The sequence below is a fragment of the Tachyglossus aculeatus genome, chromosome X1 (assembly GCF_015852505.1).
Source record: "Tachyglossus aculeatus isolate mTacAcu1 chromosome X1, mTacAcu1.pri, whole genome shotgun sequence".
NCBI lineage: Eukaryota > Metazoa > Chordata > Mammalia > Monotremata > Tachyglossidae > Tachyglossus > Tachyglossus aculeatus.
Window position 1 is genome coordinate 15,312,497 of NC_052101.1, and position 19,577 is coordinate 15,332,073.

Consider the following 19,577-nt stretch of genomic DNA (forward strand, 5'->3'; position numbering starts at 1 on the left):
CAAAGCCTGGGCTCTTTTCACTGAGCCACGCCGCTTCTCTAGTGATTGAGCACGTACTATGTGCAGAGCACTGTACTAAGCGATTTGGAGGGTACGATTCAACAGAGTACGCAGACACATTTCCTGCCCACGACACGCTTAGGGATATTAGATTTCTAACCATTAGGATCAAAGAGGGGATGGCACCTGGAGGGTTTCCGGGACTCTACCAGTCTCGGCTACGGGAGGGAAAGTCAAGCAGAGGCCTACCCATCCCGTTCCTAGCTTGGCCAGTGGCTAGCGAGTGGACGGCAATCTGCTACAAGTCAAAACTCACCCATGCTGGGCCGCAATGGCACAGTAGAGAGTCGAGGGCGGAGACTCGAAAGGAGGTAATGGTAAACCGCTTCCGGATTTTTACCAAGAAAACTCTATGGATACACTACCGGAACGATGGCAGATGGAGAGCGGGGCGTTCCGGGAGAGACGTGTCCGTGGTGTCGCTATGGGTGGGAAATGACTCGACGGCATGAGACAAGACAAGGATCAGAGAGGACAAGCATCATGTCGACTCCAGGACTCCCATCCGGCCCGGCCCCCACTCCAGCCTGGGAACGACTCCAAGGGCAGCCGGGGGAATCCCTAACAGTGGGCCTCCATTCCACAAGGGAGAGAAGCTGTCGCCAACCCCGCCTTCTGGACTTCCATCAGTCCTGCTCCAGCCCAGGAAGGACGAACACTGGCGGCACGTGGCCTTCTCCGATTTTAAAAATGGAGAGAAGGCCATGGATCATCATCATCATCAATCGTATTTATTGAGCACTTACTGTGTGCAGAGCACTGTACTAAGCGCTTGGGAAGTACAAATTGGCAACATGTAGAGACAGTCCCTACCCAACAGTGGGCTCACAGTCTAAAAGGGGGAGACAGAGAACAAAACCAAACATACTAACAAAATAAAATAAATAGAATAGCTATGTACAAGTAAAATAAATAGAGTAATAAATATGTACAAACATATATACAGGTGCTGTGGGGAAGGGAAGGAGGTACGATGGGGGGGCTGGAGAGGGAGACGAGGGGGAGAGGAAGGAAGGGGCTCAGTCTGGGGCTGGGGTTTCTGTGACTCTCGGATGGGACCGTGAGGCGCCTGAAACCCTACTTCTCTAGCCACACGTACGCTGTCTCTAATTGTATTTATCATCATCCTTGTCCTTTTTTCAAATCCTTCCCTTTTGACAATCCCCTCCCAGTTAATCAGATTGAGGCCCAGGGACCATGTCTATACCTCGTCAGATGTTTTCCCAGCACTTCAGACAGTGCTTCGCACAGTAGGCGCTTAGGAAGTTCCATCACAACGATCTCATTGCCTCCCTGGAGACGAAACGCTGGGTTGGGTGGATCATTAGTCCACTGGTTATTTGCCACATAAAATGCTTCCTCATGATGGGGGTTAGACGTTCGGGGGGATCCAAAGCCTATGTTAAGCTCCAACCGGCTGTGGTATGAGATTCCCATTTTACGAGCCTGGGGCTCTGTCCTTTTGCAGCCCCTTTCTGCGGGATGGAGGTGTCTTCTGTCCACCTCCCGCCGAGATTCCGGGACCTCGGACCCTAGAAGGGAGGTCGGCATTTCCGTTTCCTGTACTAAAAATAGCCCGCTTCCGACTCAGAGGGCAATCAATCCATGGGACTGAGTGCTTACTACGTGCACAGCATCACACTAAGCGCTTGGGAGAGTACAATACAACAGAATTAGCAGACCTGTACCCTGACGGAGTCGCAGAGGTGGGGAGAGAGGACACCTGGGTCCTGTTTCTGTCCCGGATCTAAGAGTCCACTAAACCTCTCTCCAGATGGGAAAACACTCCCCTACCTGCTCACTGCAGGGGCCCGACAACTCCTGAACGTGAAAGTGTGGCATCGGTGAAGGCAGAGCAGGGTATGGTTGCCATGGTGACTATAGAACTCACTTCCTGTTGAACCCAGTTTCGTGCCTGTCTCCTTGCTATTTCCTTACCATCTCATTCCCAGTGGGAGAGAGATTAAGGATGTGCAAACAGAATGCGATATGAAAGGAAAAAGAGCTGGAGGCGGGGTATTTTTATTCTAGGAAATGGAACCTCGGGCATCCCTTCCATATCCTGTGCCGCAACTCCAACCCCGAGAAAGAGGCCACGACGGGACACAGGGGATGCTTGGGTCCTATTTATGAATGCATCAGGCCACACCCCAGGGTCATAAGATGGAAACCTCTCATAACCCCGCTGGGCTTAAACACAGACAAGCTTTGTCCCTCTCCCCTCAGATGAAAACCAAAAAAAAAAAATAAAAATTCAATAGCATTTATTGAATGTCCACTGTCAGTCAGTCAAGCATACTTACTGAGTGCTTACTGTGTGCAGGGCACTGTACTAAGGGCTTGGGAGAGCACAGTTTAACAATAAGCAGACATAATCCCCACCCACAATGTTCCCAAGGAGTTTACAATCTAGTGGGGGAGACCGACACTTAAGAAAAGTTACAGATGGGGAAGAATAGCATATGTAAAATTGTTCATGAGTACTTGGGTGGAGCAGAGGGACTGAAGTGGCAGTTGGGGGATAAAAGATTAGAGATTCTTCAGGAAAGGCCCCCTTGGAAGAGCCATGGAGTAGCGGATAACCAGGGGGAAGGAGTGAGCAAGACGTCAGAGTTCGGGAGAGCAGAGCACGTTAAAAGGATCGCTCGGGAGGCTAGAGGAACGAAATGGCATTCCGGATTCAGGGAACTAGACGCTCCACAAAAGAAATGGCGTTTCTGGGCCAGGCCGATGATCCATCCGGCCCAGCGTTTTGTTTCCAACAGTTGCAACGAGATAACTGTGGCATCTGTTAAGCACTTATTGTGTGCCAGAGACTGTACCGAGCGCTCGGGCAGATAGAGGATAATCAGATAGGACAAGGTCCTTGCCCCAACTGGGGCTCACAGTCAGAGCAGGAAGGACAAAGCGGCAGGGTCTGGTGGAAAGAGCCAAAGCCTGAGAGTCAGAGGCCCTGGGTTCTAATTCCAGCTCTGCCACTTGCCAGCTGTGTGACCTTGACCATCCCATTTAGCTTCTCTGTGCCTGTTTCCTCTTCTGTAAAACGGGGGTTCAAAACCTTTTCTTGCTTTCCCTCCCCCTCGAGCTCCATGTGGGATACGGACTGCGTCCTACCTGATTAACTTGTATAGATCCGGCGCTTAATAGTGTTTGACACATGGCATTCCAATACCATAACAACAGGTACGGAATTCCCATTTTAGATGAGGAAACTGAGGCACAGTGAAGTTAAGAGGCACAGTGAAGTTAAGGAAACTGAGGCACAGCAAAGTTACGGAAACTGAGGCACAGCAAAGTTAAGGAAACTGAGGCACTGCAAAGTTAAGGAAACTGAGGCACAGCAAAGTTAAGGAAACTGAGGCACAGCGAAGTTAAGTGACTTGCCCAAGGTTCACACAGCATGCGAGCGGCAGAGTCGGAGTCGTCAGACTCCCATGCCCTGGCTCTCTTCAAGAGGCGACACAGCTTCTCTACCCGGGAAAACAATGTGGTGGTTGCCCCTCTTCAACCTAAATGACTGACGATCAAAGAGTCAGTCGTATTTATTGAGCACTTCCGGGTGCAGAGCCCCGTACTAAGCGCTTGGGAGAGTACACCATAACAACAGACAGACACGTTCCCTGCCCACAACGAGCTTACTGCGTAGAGTCTAGCTAAAATCCCTAACTTTTCCCACTGGTGGCTCCCGTTGGACTTCTCGTCCAGAGCCCTCTTGAATCAACCGGCATCTGCTTCCTCCGGTTAACTAATGAGATCAAGGAATCCACACTCCTAAGGAAGGAAGGAAGAAAAAGCTTTGGAAGCGATTTAGCACTCTTCTTTTTTCGTTTCCATTTCCCTTAACCTGCTCAGGGGAGGTGTGGCCTGAAAGTCGGAGGGCTGTGGCCACGGTTGGGCGTTGGACGACAAGGTGTGGGAAATTCACCTGATGCAGCAGCATTCCTCACTGCTCTCGACCTGACATACTAGTATTGCATCCACATTTCTCGAACGCGTTACTAGGCTTTAAAGGAAGACATGTAAACACAAATCAAATTCCTGCCTAAGCTTCCTGCAAGGCTGGAATGGCCACGAACTTGCCTGCCGCTCCCTACCTAACTAGGCTCCACCCAATTCCCCGTACCCCGGGTCCACTGCTTCTCCAGCCTTCTCAACTCGTGACCCTCCTCAGGACTTCTCCGGACCCAACCTGTACCACGTCATGCCTCTCTTTTAAAAAAACAAGGACCCAAAAAACGGCATTCCTTTCCACCCCACCCCATCCCTCTCCTGCTTCACGGGTGCTCACGGAGCTGTGGAACGTCTGACTCCCTAACTTCCTCTCTGCCCGGCAACAGTTTTTAAAGTCCAAGGGAAACGGGGCAGGGACGGGATCTAAGGTGAAGAGGCCAGCTTTCCTCAGCTATCTGCCCCCTAACAGCTTTTTGGAGCTGAGAGATCCAACAACCTCTTCGGCAATTCTCCATCCATCACCGGGTTTGAGAATCAGGGGCCTATTTAATACTAAGCCAAATCACGCTCCCTCCGACATCTTCCTCAGTCCCTTCCATAATACCCAGTCGCCCCCTCATCATCGGCTCTTCCTCCTCTAAGAATTAACCTCACTTCTCTGTGCCTCAGTTACCTTATCTGTAAAATGGGGATTAAGGCCGCGTGCCCTATGTGGGACCGGGACTGTGTCCAGCCCCGTTATCTTGTATAATAATAATAATAATGGCATTTATTAAGCGCTTACTACGTGCAAAGCACTGTTCTAAGCGCTGGGGAGGTTATAAGGTGATCAGGTTGTCCCACCGGGGGCTCACAGTCTTCATCCCCATTTGACAGATGAGGGGACTGAGGCCCAGAAAAGAAAAGCGACTTGCCCAAAGTCACACAGCTGACAAGTGGTGGAGACGGGATTTGAACCCACGACCTATGACTCCAAAGCCCTGGCTCTTTCCACCGAGCCACGCTGCTTCTCTAAGCAGCGCTTAGAGAAGATACAGTGCTTCGCTGCTGTATCTACTCCAACGCTTAGTACAGTGTCTGGCAGATAAGTAAGCGCTTAAATACTACAGAAAGAAAAAAAAGAATCTAAGGTCCCGCCAACACCCTCGCAAGCCTCCTTGCATCTGTTCTGCTTCCTAATATTTTCTTAATTTCCGGACAAGTTTACAGGTAGTAACCTTGTGACTTTTCATTATCGACGATAAAATAAAGAACGATCCAATGTCAGAAGGAATCAATCTCGTATTCTCCCCATCAACTTTCTACGTTAGGGAGAGTCAAATGTGAAATTTAAATACTACATTATGTTCAGTCAAAGAACTCTGGGTCAACTGCACAAAGTGAGAAGGCAAATACAGAAACCAAATACCTTAATAGCCAAAGATGTACCGAATCAACACTGCACATACGATCCCGCCACATTCACAGACACCGTAAACACAAAATCTAATTTGTTCACAGCTCGATAAACTGAAAGCCCCCAAATTTGCAAATTAAAAAAAATCAGCCTTTAATTAATGAAGGACTCCTTTCTGGGTAATACAGAATGCTCCACTGGCAATCAAGCTTTCAGTAAAGTAATTATTAAACTGTTAGGGGCCATTACAATATCACGCTCAAGAAAAAGCCTCATTATACACTGACTCTGACTCGTTCTAATAAAGGCAACAGCCCAATTCAATCATTCAAAGGAACGCTCACAAAAGGAAAAAAAACTGGAAATAAAAATCAACAACTGCACTGCAAAACAGAACCTGATCCTGTAATTTGTTGGAACGCTGGGAATCTAGGTTGAGTCATAGTCGTTCTTCATCGAACAGCGTTCGGCGTTCCTCCGACCGCGGTTCTGGGATGATTGGTACTTCGTAATTCACCTGGGGCTCCTCTGGGCTAGAAGTGGCAGGGAACGGGGACTGAAGGGAAAGAGGATCGGCGGCGGGGTGAGAATTGGGCAAGAGAACGTGAGAAATGGAGAGGGAGAATTCCAAAGGAAGAAAGAAGCTTCAATTGATGGCTGTTTCAATGAGGGGCACAGGAAGGAAGAAAAGAAAACACAGAGCTCTTTCATTTTTAAGCCCTAGTTGGAACGCGTTAAAAAGGTATCGCCCCTTCCTTTTAAATTTCAATAACGGCCACTATTCCCGGCGGCAGCACTGGATAGCCCCCCCCATCTATTGGGATTAAGCGCTTAGTACAGTGCAAAAAACTGACCGACTAGGATTTCAGGTCCCTGCTCTTCGATCAGAGCAGGGACTGCTTGGGGAAGAGGACGACAACGGCCCACAGGCCCGGCTCCGGGAAACAGCTCCTTTGGGTCGCCCGCTTCCATCGATGTTTGAGGTGGATGGGGACTCTTGGTGGTTCGGACTTTTTCAGAGACGTCCAAGAGGCGTAGCCGCCCCAGATATCCCGACGCCAGAGGCCTCCAGGGTTCGGTGTTCCCTTTGGAGTACGGCCGCGGTCGTATTTATCGAGCGCTCACCGCGTGCGGGGCACTGTACGCGGCGCTCGGGCTGTACGATCTAACAGCCGCAGGAGCGAGACTCTGTCCTTCAGAACAGGACGATCCCAGAAGCCTCCGGCACCTGGAGAAGGCGGGAGGCATCATCAATCGTATTTATTGAGCGCTTACTGTGTGCAGAGCACTGTACTAAGCGCTTGGGAAGTACAAGATGGCAACATATAGAGACAGTCCCTACCCAACAGTGGGCTCCCCAGTCCCTGTTTCTCTGCAGGCGCCGTGACCCGCTGCGACTTCCCAAACCCGGGCCCGGCCGCTGTTCGGCCAGGATGGGTATCCTGCAATACTAATTCCGGTATCTGTTAAGCTGGGGTAGATACGGGGTAGATACGAGGTGACCCGGTCAGACACAGTCCCCGTCCCCATAGTCTGAGGAGGAGGGAGGCCAGGCGACGAATCCCCAGTTCGGAGCCGGAAAACGGCCGCAGAGATGTCAAATGACTTGCTCAAGGTCACACGGCAGGGAAGTGGCAGAAGCGGGATTAGAATCCAGACCCTCAGACGCCGCGGCCGGCGCTCTTTCCACGAGGTCATGCTGCTTTCCGGGACTTTGAAGAGTGGGATTGTAAGCGACTGCTTTAGCCTGTTTATCCCCGACCGCGGTCCCCAGTTCTCATACAGAAGCGGGACCAAGGCCAGACAACTGTAGGATACTTAAAGGGAAGAGAGGAGATGAGGGGGCAGCGTAAACGCTCAGCACTATTCACGCAATCCCGAGCACCTGGGAAACCCCAACCACACGCTACCTTCTTCCAGTGACAGAAAGGGAAGAAAACACAGGAAGGGTGGGGAGGGAAAAAATGAGGGGGAAAGGGAAAAGAACAGGGAGAGAAAGAATAAGAGGGCAGAAAAGAGGAACAAGTAGAGGAAAAGGAGAGAAACAAAAAGAAGTGGGCGGATGATGAGTGGGTAGGTAACTTGGCAAGAGGGGGAGAGAGATGGGTTTTTTTTCTGCACTTTAGAATTGCATATTTGTATTACCCCTATTTTGGAAGCCCTTCCCTTTGTAGCTGCTTCCAAAATAACTCCCAGCCCTGAGAACCTCACCCAAAATTCCTCCGTCCAAAAGAAAAAGAGGAAAAAAACCACCAAGAATAAGGGCCTGGGAATGGTATAAAGAGAGGGCCAAGAGGAAAAAACAGAAAAACGAAAAAGCTTCCAAAATTGAGTTAAAGCCAAAAACTGGACCTCGACATCAATCTTTCCTGAACACTTACTAGGTGCAGGTCACTACAGTTCACCTGCCGCCTTCTGCGCACACACATACACACACACACACACACACACACGTGTATGTGTATATATATATATATATATAAAATTCTATTTATTCTGATGGCACTGATGCCTGTCTACTTGTTTTGTTTTGTTGTCTGTCTCCGCAATCTAACGAAGCGATGTCTTCGGCAGAACTCCCGCGTTTTCTGTACTCATTAAAATATTTACTTGCTCGTGGCCCGCTTTCATTTCGACCCCAAGACCGTGGCACGTACTCATTTCTTTGCCAGTCTTTAATATGTGACGCTCTTCACTCCGGCTCCCTCCGTTTTTCGGTGCCTTCACCAGGTGCGCCAACTATCACGCCAGGTTCTGCCTCGGGCTACGTCGAGGATAGGGCGGATTGCCCTGGAACCCAGTGTCTTGGGCTCCTTCTAAACTGGAAACCCCCTGTGGGGAGGGAATGGGTCGACCAACTCGGCCGTCTCATACTCTCCCAAGCACTCGGTCGTGAGCCCGTTGATGGGTAGGGGCCGTCTCCGCATGTCGCCGACTTGCACTTCCCAAGCGCTTGGTACAGTGCTCTGCACACAGTAAGCGCTCAACACGATTGAACGAATGAACGCTCGGCATATGGTAAACGCTCAGTAAATACCGCCGATCGACTTATTGGCCCTGCCAACTGGTTGATGTTGGACCAGATCAGATTCAGAACTACTGGTTCCCGGGGAAGCAATTCAAGGGAGGAAATTCTGCACCGGGAGACTGGTCCGCTCTTTAAACTCCCTTCCCCAAAAGACAGTCAATCAATCAATCAATCGTATTTATTGAGTGCTTACTGTGTGCAGAGCACTTGGGAAGTACAAGTTGGCAACATATAGAGACGGTCCCTACCCAATAGTGGGCTTACAGTCTAGAAGGGACAGTCCTGTCACAGATGACCGAGTTCAAGCTCAAAGCCCGCCTTAGTCGGGCCCAATTTAATCACGGGCCCGCACCAACAGAGCCACGCAGGCCGGGACAGAACTCCGCACTGTGGTATATGGTTGGCGAGTTTCAGCCGTTTCCCCCCCCAAGTATATTATGGCCACATGTTGTGGTCCAAAGTGGCAGCAGCGGGAAGGGTGCAGAAAACAACGGAGGCAGTTGTGCCGAAGAGCCGCGCGGAGAATCCCGCCGCGCCTCAGCACGGGCACGATAAAGCCGGACGACGTTCGGGGGGCAACCAAGATCGCCCGAGGGCCGGCGCCGCTGCCGCAGGAGAAGAGTCTAAAACAGATTAAGACTCTTCATTCTGGAAAGGTGAAACACGAAGGCGGGCAAGACTGAAGTTTACAAAATCACGAAGGAGCCGGACAGGGCCATCAGAGACTCGTTACGCGCCAGATCTCACGATATCTGAAAGACGGAGCCATCACTGGACTTTTTCCACGGATCGAGCATGGGCCTGGGACTCTCAGGACCCGAGTTCTAATCCCGACTCAACCGCTTGTCTGCGGCTGCAAGTCACTTTGCTCCTCTGGGCTTCCGTTACCTCATCTGGAAAATGGGGATTAAGACCGTGAGCCCCAAGTGGGACGGGGACTGCGTCCAACCTGATTAGCTCCTACCTACCCCAGCGCCTAGGACGGTGTCTGGCCCACAGTAAGTGTTTATTAGAAGGAAAAAAAAGGACGGGGGGGTGGTAAGCACATGGAATTCATTACCACGAGAAGCTGTGCAGGCAGAAAGACAACAGATTCTAGTACAAGTTTGGGAAAATCACGGGTGAAAAGCCCATAATGGGTTAGCAGAAGCAGCGTGGCTCAGTGGAAAGAACCCGGGCTTGGGAGTCAGGGGTCACGGGTTCAAATCCCAGCTCCGCCACTTAGCTGTGTGACTTTGGGCAAGTCACACTTCACTTCTCTGGGCCTCAGTTCCCTCAGCTGTAAAATGGGGATTAAGACCGTGAGTCCCACGTGGGACAGCTTAATCACCTCGTATTCTCCCCAGCGCTTAGAACAGTGCTTTGCACACAGTAAGTGCTTAACAAATGCCATCATTATTATTATTTTAGTACAAGGAAAGTCAGGAATGTAAGATGTCCTTCCATAACCATAAGGATGTATGCCAAAAAGGCGGCTCTTCCAACTGTCCACGGCAGCCACTATAAAAGGTAAAATACTGCACTGGATGGGTCATCAGTCTACATCATAATGGCAAGTCTCATGTTTGCGATTTCACCAGGCTATAATAGAAATGAAATTTTTCCATCTTTTTCCCTCTTGGTCTTTAGAGTATCCTGGTAAATACTAACCTCCAAACTGACGATTCTTCCAACTCCTCTACACTTCATTAGTGCCGCTCCAGTCTTTCGCATCCTGTGACCTACGCACGTCACCCTTGATTCCATCTTCCCTACCCATCTCAATTTTGGTGTTTTTTTTTTTTTTTTTTACTTTGACCTCAATTAACTTCTTCTCCCCTATCTCCGCATTCCCAAAAGAGGAGACTCAAATCACCGAGACAGGAAGAAAAGGAAAAGAATGGCTTTCACGGCAATTTAAGGCTGAAGAAGTCCCCCATTCCCAGACCTGAAGGACATAGGACCAGTGAGATGACCCTTCCCGGCGATCGGGGAAAGCGGTGCGGAAAAACATCCCCCGGCAAATGGAAAGAGCGGGCCTGACAGGTTCCGGCAGAAAACGAGTCCTACGCCGAAAAGAGATTTTGCTGTAATCGAGTGTCGTTATCCTCGAGGAGGGTGAAAAATTAAGGAAAATGGCCACCGGATCGCTCATGTTTATGATAAAGTCAGTGTTCTCCCAGTGAGTCATCCATTTTTGAACGGTTGGTACAGAAGTATCACCTAGTAATAGCAACTCGGGACCGAGGTCCTGGTGAATATATTGGCTGTTCTGTCACTCAGACGGGATGCCACATGCTCTGCGTTCTTTGCCCACCCGGGCCGGAGATACAGAGAGTGAACAGACTGCCTCCCTCTTCATCCCCATCTCCTCTCCCGTTTCCCGCTGCGCCCCAAATTCACCAAATACCGTGCCGGTCAGAGTCAAACTATTCGGGGGAAGGGTTTACACCTCTTGATAAGTTTCTGAAATCCATAGGATCTTTTAAACGTAAAAGGGTGAGAATGGTGTAGACATTTAGAAAGAGCCTGGGCTTGGGAATCAGAGGTCATGAGTTCTAGTACGCTTGTCAGCCGGGTGACTTGGAGCAAGTCACTCCACTTCTCCGTGCCTCAGTTACCTCATCTGGAAAAGGGGGATTAAAACCGTGAGCCCCATGCGGGCTGTCGCCTTGTATCCCCCGCCCACCCCGCAGCGCTTCGAACACAGTAAGCGCTTAAATACCATCATTATTATTTTTACTGAGTACTGTACAGAGCACTCAAGTAGTGGGTTTCAGAAAAGTCACAAATGTCAGGGGGGAATAAAAAGAACTGTGGAACCACAGAGGGAATAATGGATCATCAGGTAGTTCTGTCTTAGATCTTTTCCCATTTTTTTTTGTTAATTTAAGAGGATGGGGGAGGGAAGGAGTACAAATAACTATTAAACAGGAAGCCCCATGAAGCATCTAGAAGCCTTCAAGAACGATGGCTGGCAGGTGAGAAAGAAACCATTCAGATGACTGGGAGAACGGATGGCTGACTCTGAAGAAGTCACTTCCCTTTCTAATGAAAATAAAACCAAGGTCGGCCTGCAGTAATAATAATAACGATGATGACGGCATCTGTTAAGCGCTTACTACGTGCAAAGCACTGTTCTACGCGCTGGAGAGGATACAAGGTGATCAGGCTGTCCCACGTGGGGCTCACAGTCTTCATCCCCATTTTACAGATGAGGGAACTGAGGCTCGGAGAAGTGAAATGACTCGCCCAAAGTCACACAGCTGACAAGCGGCAGAGCCGGGATTAGAACCCACGACCTCTGACTCCCAAGCCCAGGCTCTTCCCACCGAGCCACGCCGCTTCCCTTAAAGAGCCCCTCGAAATCTCTGAATTTTTGAAAACGGTACCGTCGTAGAACAGCGGAGCGAAATATTTTCCAACTTGACAAGAGGCCCACGGAGGTTCCCTTTTCCCTTTTAAAATTTCTCTCCTGAAGGGATTTCTGCACACAAAAGCCCGCTCCCCTCTGACGCTCCCGTAAAAAAACTTGTAAACTCTTCTCTGAATCAAGTGACAAGTCACTGACCTGCATTTCCTTCGACCAAAGGCATTACATAAACTGAAGTAAAGGCTTTGAAGGGTGAGGAAGACGGGGGTGGTTGGTAAAAATAATAATAATAATAATAATAATGGCATTTATTAAGGGCTTACTATGTGCAAGTGCAAAGCGCTGGGGAGGTTACAAGGTGATCAGGTTGTCCCACACGGGGCTCACAGTCTTCATCCCCATTTTACAGATGAGGGAACTGGGGCCCAGAGAAGTGAAGTGGCTTGCCCAAAGTCACCCAGCTGACAAGTGGCGGAGCCAGGATTTGAACCCACGACCTCTGACTCCAAAGCCCGGGCTCTTTCCACTGAGCCACGTTGGTATCTTCTTAACGTGACGAAGGAGTGCTGAAGTAATCCCTTGGCAGGGATCATCGCTCTCGTTCAACACTCAACAATCTCGGGCCTGAAATGAGCCTGGGGGACCCGAGGTGGGGGAGAGGGCTTAGGGAGCTCGCTGTGGGCAGGGAATATGTATATTGTTGGACTGTCCTCTCCCCAGCGCTCAGTACAGTGCTTTGCACGCTGAAAGCGCTCACCATCGCTCTCATTCAACCGCCTTGGGTCTGAAACAAGCAGAGGGGACTCAGGAGGAAAAGAGCTTGGGGAGCTCACTGTGGGCAGGAAATGTGTCTGATAGAGTAGTGTCCTCTCCCAAGCGCTCAGTACACCGTAAGTATTCAACATTGCTCTCATTCATTCAACAGTCTTGGAGCTGAAACAAGCCGAGGGGACTCAGAGGAAAAGAGCTTAGGGAGCTCACTGTGGGCAGGAAATGCGTCTGATAGAGTAGTGTCCTCTCCCAAGCGCTCAGTACACAGTAAGTATTCAACATTGCTCTCATTCATTCAACAGTCTTGGAGCTAGAACAAGACGAGGGAACTCAGGGGGAAAAGAACTTAGGGAGCTCACTGTGGGCAGGAAATGTGTCTGATAGAGTAGTGTCCTCTCCCAAGCGCTCAGTACACAGTAAGTATTCAACATTGCTCTCATTCATTCAACAGTGCTGAAACAAGCCGAGGGGACTCAGGAGGAAAAGAGCTTAGGGAGCTCACTGTGGGCAGGAAATGTGTCTGACACAGTAGTTTCCTCTCCCAAGCGCTCAGTACACAGTAAGTATTCAACATTGCTCTCATTCATTCAACAGTGCTGAAACAAGCCGAGGGGACTCAGGAGGAAAAGAGCTTGGGGAGCTCACTGTGGGCAGGAAATGCGTCTGATAGAGTAGTGTCCTCTCCCAAGCGCTCAGTACACAGTAAGTATTCAACATTGCTCTCATTCATTCAACAGTCTTGGAGCTGAAACAAGCCGAGGGGACTCAGAGGAAAAGAGCTTAGGGAGCTCACTGTGGGCAGGAAATGCGTCTGATAGAGTAGTGTCCTCTCCCAAGCACTCAGTACACAGTAAGTATTCAACATTGCTCTCATTCATTCAACAGTCTTGGAGCTGAAACAAGCCGAGGGGACTCAGAGGAAAAGAGCTTAGGGAGCTCACTGTGGGCAGGAAATGTGTCTGATAGAGTAGTGTCCTCTCCCAAGCGCTCAGTACACTGTAAGTATTCAACATTGCTCTCATTCATTCAACAGTCTTGGAGCTGAAACAAGCCGAGGGGACTCAGAGGAAAAGAGCTTAGGGAGCTCACTGTGGGCAGGAAATGTGTCTGACAGAGTAGTGTCCTCTCCCAAGCGCTTAGCACAAAGTAAGCACTCGGTGGGATTTTTTTTTTTTAAAAGCCATCCCTGCCTCCAAAAAAGGGGGTGTGACAAGTTGACAGCGCCGGGTTTCCCAGGCGTAAGCTTCAATCAATCAATCAATCAATCAATTGCATTTATTGAGCGCTTACTGTGTGCAGAGCACTGTACTAGAGAAGCAGCGTGGCTCAGTGGAATGAGCCCGGGCTTTGGAGTCGGAGGTCAGGGGTTCGAATCCCGGCTCTGCCACTTGTCAGCTGTGTGACTTTGGGCAAGTCACTTCACTTCTCTGGGCCTCAGTTGCCTCATCTGGAAAATGGGGATTAGGATTGTGAGCCCCCCGGGGGACAACCTGATCACCTTGTAACCTCCCCAGCGCTTAGAACAGTGCTTTGTACATAGTAAGCGCTTAATAAATGCCATTATTATTATTATTATTATTACTATGCGCTTGGGAAGTACAAGTTGGCAACATATAGAGACAGTCCCTACAAGGCCCTCTTTCTCTTTGGTGGGGTGACCTTTGGGCGGGGATTCATTCATTCCATCGTATTTACTGAGCGCTTACTGTGTGCAGAGCACTGTACTAAGCGCTTGGAAAGTACAATTTGGCAACAGATAGAGACAGCCCCTACCCAACAATGGGCTCACAGTCGAGAAGGTGACCCCACCCCTGGCTTGGGGCGGTCCAGGCCGGACCGGGGGACCCCTTTCTCGGCCCCGGGCCGGGGTGCACCCCCCTTTTTCTGGCGCCCACCGAGCCCCCTCGACGGAGGGGAGCAAGAGCTCGGCACCCAGTAAGCGCTTGACAAACACCATCATCGTTACAGAGAAGCAGCGTGGCTCAGCGGAAAGAGCCCGGGGTTGGGAGGCGGAGGTCGTGGGTTCTAATCCCGGCTCCGCCGCTTGTCAGCTGTGTGACTCTGGGCAAGCCAGGTCGCTTCTCTGTCCCTCAGTTCCCTTATCTCTGAAATGGGGATGAAGACTGGGAGCCTCGCGGGGTGCCATCTGATCACCTGGTATCCCCCCCAGCGCTTAGAACAGGGCTAGGCCCATGGTAAGCGCTTAAAAGTCGTCATCATCATCATCATCGCCATCTGGGACCATCTGATGACTCAAATACTCAAATACGATTGATGATTGATGATGACCTTGTATTTCCCCCAGCACTTAGAACAGTGCTTGGCCCATTGCAAACGCTTAACAAGTGCCATCATTATCCAGTGCTTAGAACAGTGCTTGGCCCATAGTAAGCGCTTAACAAATGCCATCATCATCATGTGGGACCACCTGATGACCCGTATCCCCCCAGCACTTAGAACAGTGCTTTGCACATACTAAGTGCTTAAGAAATGCCGTCGTTACCCAGTGCTTAGAACAGTGCTCGGCCCATAGTAAGCGCTTAACAGACGCCATCATCATCATCATATGGGACCACCTGATGACCCTGCATCCCCCCAGCGCTTAGAACAGTGCTTGGCACATAGTAAGCGCTTAACAGATGCCATCATCATCATCATCATCATATGGGACCGCCTGATGACCCTGCACCCCCCCCCCCCCCCAGCGCTTAGAACAGTGCTTGGGCCCGTAGTAAGCGCTCATCATCATCATGTGGGACCACCTGATGACCTGTATCCCCCCAGCGCTTAGAACAGTGCTTTGCACATCCAAAGTGCTTAAGAAATGCCGTCATTACCCAGCGCTTAGAACAGTGCTTGGCCCATAGCAAGCGTGTAACAGACGCCACCATCATCATCGTCATATGGGACCGCCTGATGACCCTGCACCGCCTCCCCCCCCCCCCCCCCCCCACAGTGCTTAGAAAAGTGCTTGGGCCCATAGTAAGCGCTCATCATCATCATCATCATGTGGGACCACCTGATGACCCGTATCCCCCCAGCGCTTAGAACAGTGCTTTGCGCATACAAAGTGCTTAAGAAATGCCGTCATTTCCCAGCGCTTAGAACAGTGCTTGGCCCATAGTAAGTGCTTAACAGACGCCATCATCATCATCATCGTCATATGGGACCGCCTGATGACCCTGCATCCCCCCCAGCGCTTAGAACAGTGCTTGGGCCCGTAGTAAGCGCTCATCATCATCATGTGGGACCACCTGATGAAAGAGCCCGGGCTTTGGAGTCAGAGGTCATGGGTTCGAATCCTGGCTCTGCCACCTGTCTGCTGTGTGACCTCGGGCAAGTCACTTAACTTCTCCGAGCCTCAGTTCCCTCATCTGTAAAATGAGGACTAAGACTGTGAGCCCCACGTGGGACGACTTGATCCCATTGTATCCCCCGGCGCTTAGAACAGTGCTTTGCACATAGTAAGCGCTTAACAAATGCCATCATCATCATCATTGTAAACCCCCCACGCCCAACCCCAGCACTTGGAACACTGCTTGGCCCGTAGTGAGCGCTTAACAAGCGCCATCATTTCCAGCGCTTAGGACAGTGCTCGGCCCATAGAGAGCGCTTAACAAGCGCCATCACTTCCAGCACTTGAGTCAGACGTCATGGGTTCGAATCCCGGCTCCGCCACATGCCTGCTGTGTGACCTTGGGCAAGTCACTTCACTTCTCCGGGCCTCAGTTACCTCATCTGTCAAATGGGGATGAAGACTGTGAGCCCCCCGTGCGACAACCTGATCACCTTGTATCCTCCCCAGCGCTTAGAACAGTGCTTGGCCCATAGTGAGCGCTTAACGAGTGCCATCACTTTCAGCACTTTTAGAACAGTGCTGGGCCCACAGTGAGCGCTTCACAAATACCAGCATCATCACGTGGGCCCACCTGATGACCTTGCATCCGCCCCCCCTCCCCGCGTTAAGAACGGGGCTGGGCCCACAGAAAGGGCTTTACCAACGTCAATGATCACCCAACGCTTAGAACGGTGCTCGGCCCATAACGAGGGCTTAACAAATGCCATCACCATTAGTATTATCGGTATTATTATCATTGCTATTATCACTTACTGTTATCATTGTTATTATCAAAGGAAGTCGAGGGGAGGGAGGAGGGGGCGTCTGGGGAGGAGGCGGTGGGAGGGCGGGGGCCCCTGGAAGCAGGGGGGCGGGGGGACAGGGAGGTGGGGGGGGGACTGGGGGATCCAGGGGGCTGGGGGGGGCCGGGGGGTAGGGGATCCAGGGGGCTGGGGGGGTCGAGAGGGCAGAGGGGTCCAGGGGGATGGGGGGCTAGGGGCAGAGGGTCCAGGGTGTCCAGGAGGCAGGGGAGCCAGGGGGCAGAGGGTCCACGGTACCCACGGGGCAGGGGGTCCGGGGGCAGAGGGGGCAGGGGAGCCAGGGGGCAGGGAAGCCAGGGGGCAGAAGATCTAGGGGGGCAGGGGAGCCAGGGGGCAGAAGATCTAGGGGGGCAGGGGAGCCAGGGGGGCAGGGGATCCAGGGGGCAGAAGATCCAGGGGGCAGAGGGTCCACGGTATCCACGAGGAAGGGGGTCCAGGGAGCAGAGGGTGCAGGGGATCCAGTGGGCAGGGGATCCAGGGGGGCAGGGGATCCAGGAGGCAGAAGATCCAGGAGGGCAGGGGATCCAGGGGGGCAGGGGATCCAGGGGATCCAGGGAGCAGAGGGCCCAGGGTCCAGGGGATCCAGGGTGTCCAGGGAATAGGGGTTCTAGGGGGCAGGCGATCCGGGGGCAGGGGATCCAGGAGGCAGAAGATCCAGGGGGCAGGGGATCCAGGAGGGCAGGGGATCCAGGGGGGCAGGGGATCCAGGGGGGCAGGGGATCCAGGGGGGCAGGGGATCCAGCGGGTCCAGGAGGCAGGGGATTCAGGGGGCAGAGGGCCCAGGGGATAGGGGTTCTAGGGGGCAGGGGATCCGGGGGGAAGGGGATCCGGGGGGCAGGGGGAGCAGGAGGGAAGGGGGTCCAGGGGGTCCAGGGAGCAGGAGGAAAAGGGGGCAGGGGGGCAAGGGATCCAGGGGGGCAGGGAGGCCAGGGAGCTGGCAGGGGGCCCGGGGGGGGGTCCGTGCCCGTGCCCGTGTGCCCATGTCCGCGCCCGCTTACCTGCAGCTCGGCCCGCTGCACGTCCCAGTGCGCCCGCTCCAGCTCGAAGCGCGCCCACTCGTGCTGCAGGAAGTGCAGGATGCCCGGGAGGCTGTAGCGCCCGCGGGACCCGCCACCGGCGGGGGACCCGGAGGGGGACCCGGAGGGACCCCCGGGGGGACCCCCGGAGGGACCCCCGGGCCCGACCCCGGCCCCGTCCGGCCCCCCGGCCCCCGCGGGCCCCCCGGCCCCGTCGTCCGGACCCGCGGCCCCGTCGTCGGGAGCCGGGCCCTTGGCCGGAGCCGACCCCGCCGCGGCCCCGGAGCCGGCGGGCGGAGGGGGGGGGCGGCGGAGGGGGCGGGGGCGGAGAGGCGGCGCCGACCCCCGCGAACAACGCGCCGGGACCCCCCGCCTCCTCCATCACGGGCCGGGACCGGGACCGCGGGACCGGGACCGCGGGACCGGGACCAACCGCCGCCGCCGCCGCCGCCGCCCAGGCCCGTCCACCGGCCCGCGGGCGGCCGACGGCGCGCGACGAGGGGCAACCTCCGACGCGCGAAACGCCCCCGACGCCCGCCGGGAAATGGAGTCCGGGCGCCCAATAGCCGGCCGGCCCCGCCCCGACGCCCGCCGGGAAATGGAGTCCGGACGCCCAATAGCGAACGGCCCCCGCCCCGGCGCCCGCTGGGAAGCGGAGTCCCGGGCGACAGTCCGGCCGACCAATAGGGATTGCGCCCCCGCCCCGACGCCCGCTGGGAAATGGAGTCCGGGCGCCCAATAGCCGGCCGGCCCCGCCCCGACGCCCGCCGGGAAATGGAGTCCGGACGCCCAATAGCGAACGGCCCCCGCCCCGGCGCCCGCTGGGAAGCGGAGTCCCGGGCGACAGTCCGGCCGACCAATAGGGATTGCGCCCCCCGCCCCGACGCCCGCTGGGAAATGGAGTCCCGGACGACAGTCCGGCCGCCCAATGGGGAAGGTGTCATCATCATCATCAATCCTATTTATTGAGCGCTTACTATGCGCAGAGCACTGTACTAAGCGCTTGGGAAGTACAAATTAGCAACATATAGAGACAGTCCCTACCCCCCGACTGAGCCCTCTCCTTCCCCTCCCCACAGCACCTGTATATATGGATATATGTTTGTACGTATTTATTACTCTATTTATCTATTTATTTTATTTGTGCATATTTTAGCCCTCTCCTTCCCCTCCCCACAGCACCTGCATATACGTATATGCGTTTGTACGTATTTATGACTCTATTTATCTATTTATTTTATTTGTGCATATTTTTTCTATTTATTTTATTTTGTTTGTTAATATGCTTTGTTTTGTCGTCCGTCTTCCCCTTCAAGACTGTGAGCCAGCTGTTGGGTAGGGACAGTTTCTATATGTTGCCGACGTGTCCTTCCCAAGCGCTAAGTATAGTGCTCCGCTCACAGTTTAGTACAGTGCTCTGCACACAGTAAGCGCTCAATAAATACGAATGAATGAATGAATGAAATGGATGAATGAATGAATGAATGAAATGGATGAAAGAATGAATTGGGTGGATAAATGAATGAATGAATGAATGAATGAACGGATGAATGAATGAAATGGATGGATGGATGGATGGATGAATGGATGAATGATTGGATGAATGGACTCTGCACACAGTAAGTGCTCAATAAATACGATTGAATGAATGAATGAATGAAATAGATGAATGAATGAATGGATGGATGAATGAGTGGATGAATGAAATGGATGGATGAATGAATGAAATGGATGGATGAATGAATGGATGAATGGATGAATGGACTCTGCACACAGTAAGTGCTCAATAAATATGATTGAATGAATGAATGAAATAGATGAATGAATGGATGGATGGATGAATGA

The 19,577-nt window shown here is 52.5% G+C and overlaps 1 protein-coding gene across 1 annotated transcript in view; it reads right to left on the reverse strand.

The window, feature by feature from the left end:
* STRN (striatin) overlaps window positions 1-19,577 on the reverse strand; it is a 140,953-nt gene that overhangs the window by 109,030 nt on the left and 12,346 nt on the right. Inside the window, exons 3-4 of the mRNA XM_038771664.1 lie at window positions 18,076-18,622; window positions 17,715-17,984 (exon numbers count right to left, since the gene is read on the reverse strand). Of these exons, the coding sequence (XP_038627592.1) occupies window positions 17,715-17,984; window positions 18,076-18,622 (817 nt within the window). The remainder of the gene's footprint in view (window positions 1-17,714; window positions 17,985-18,075; window positions 18,623-19,577) is intronic.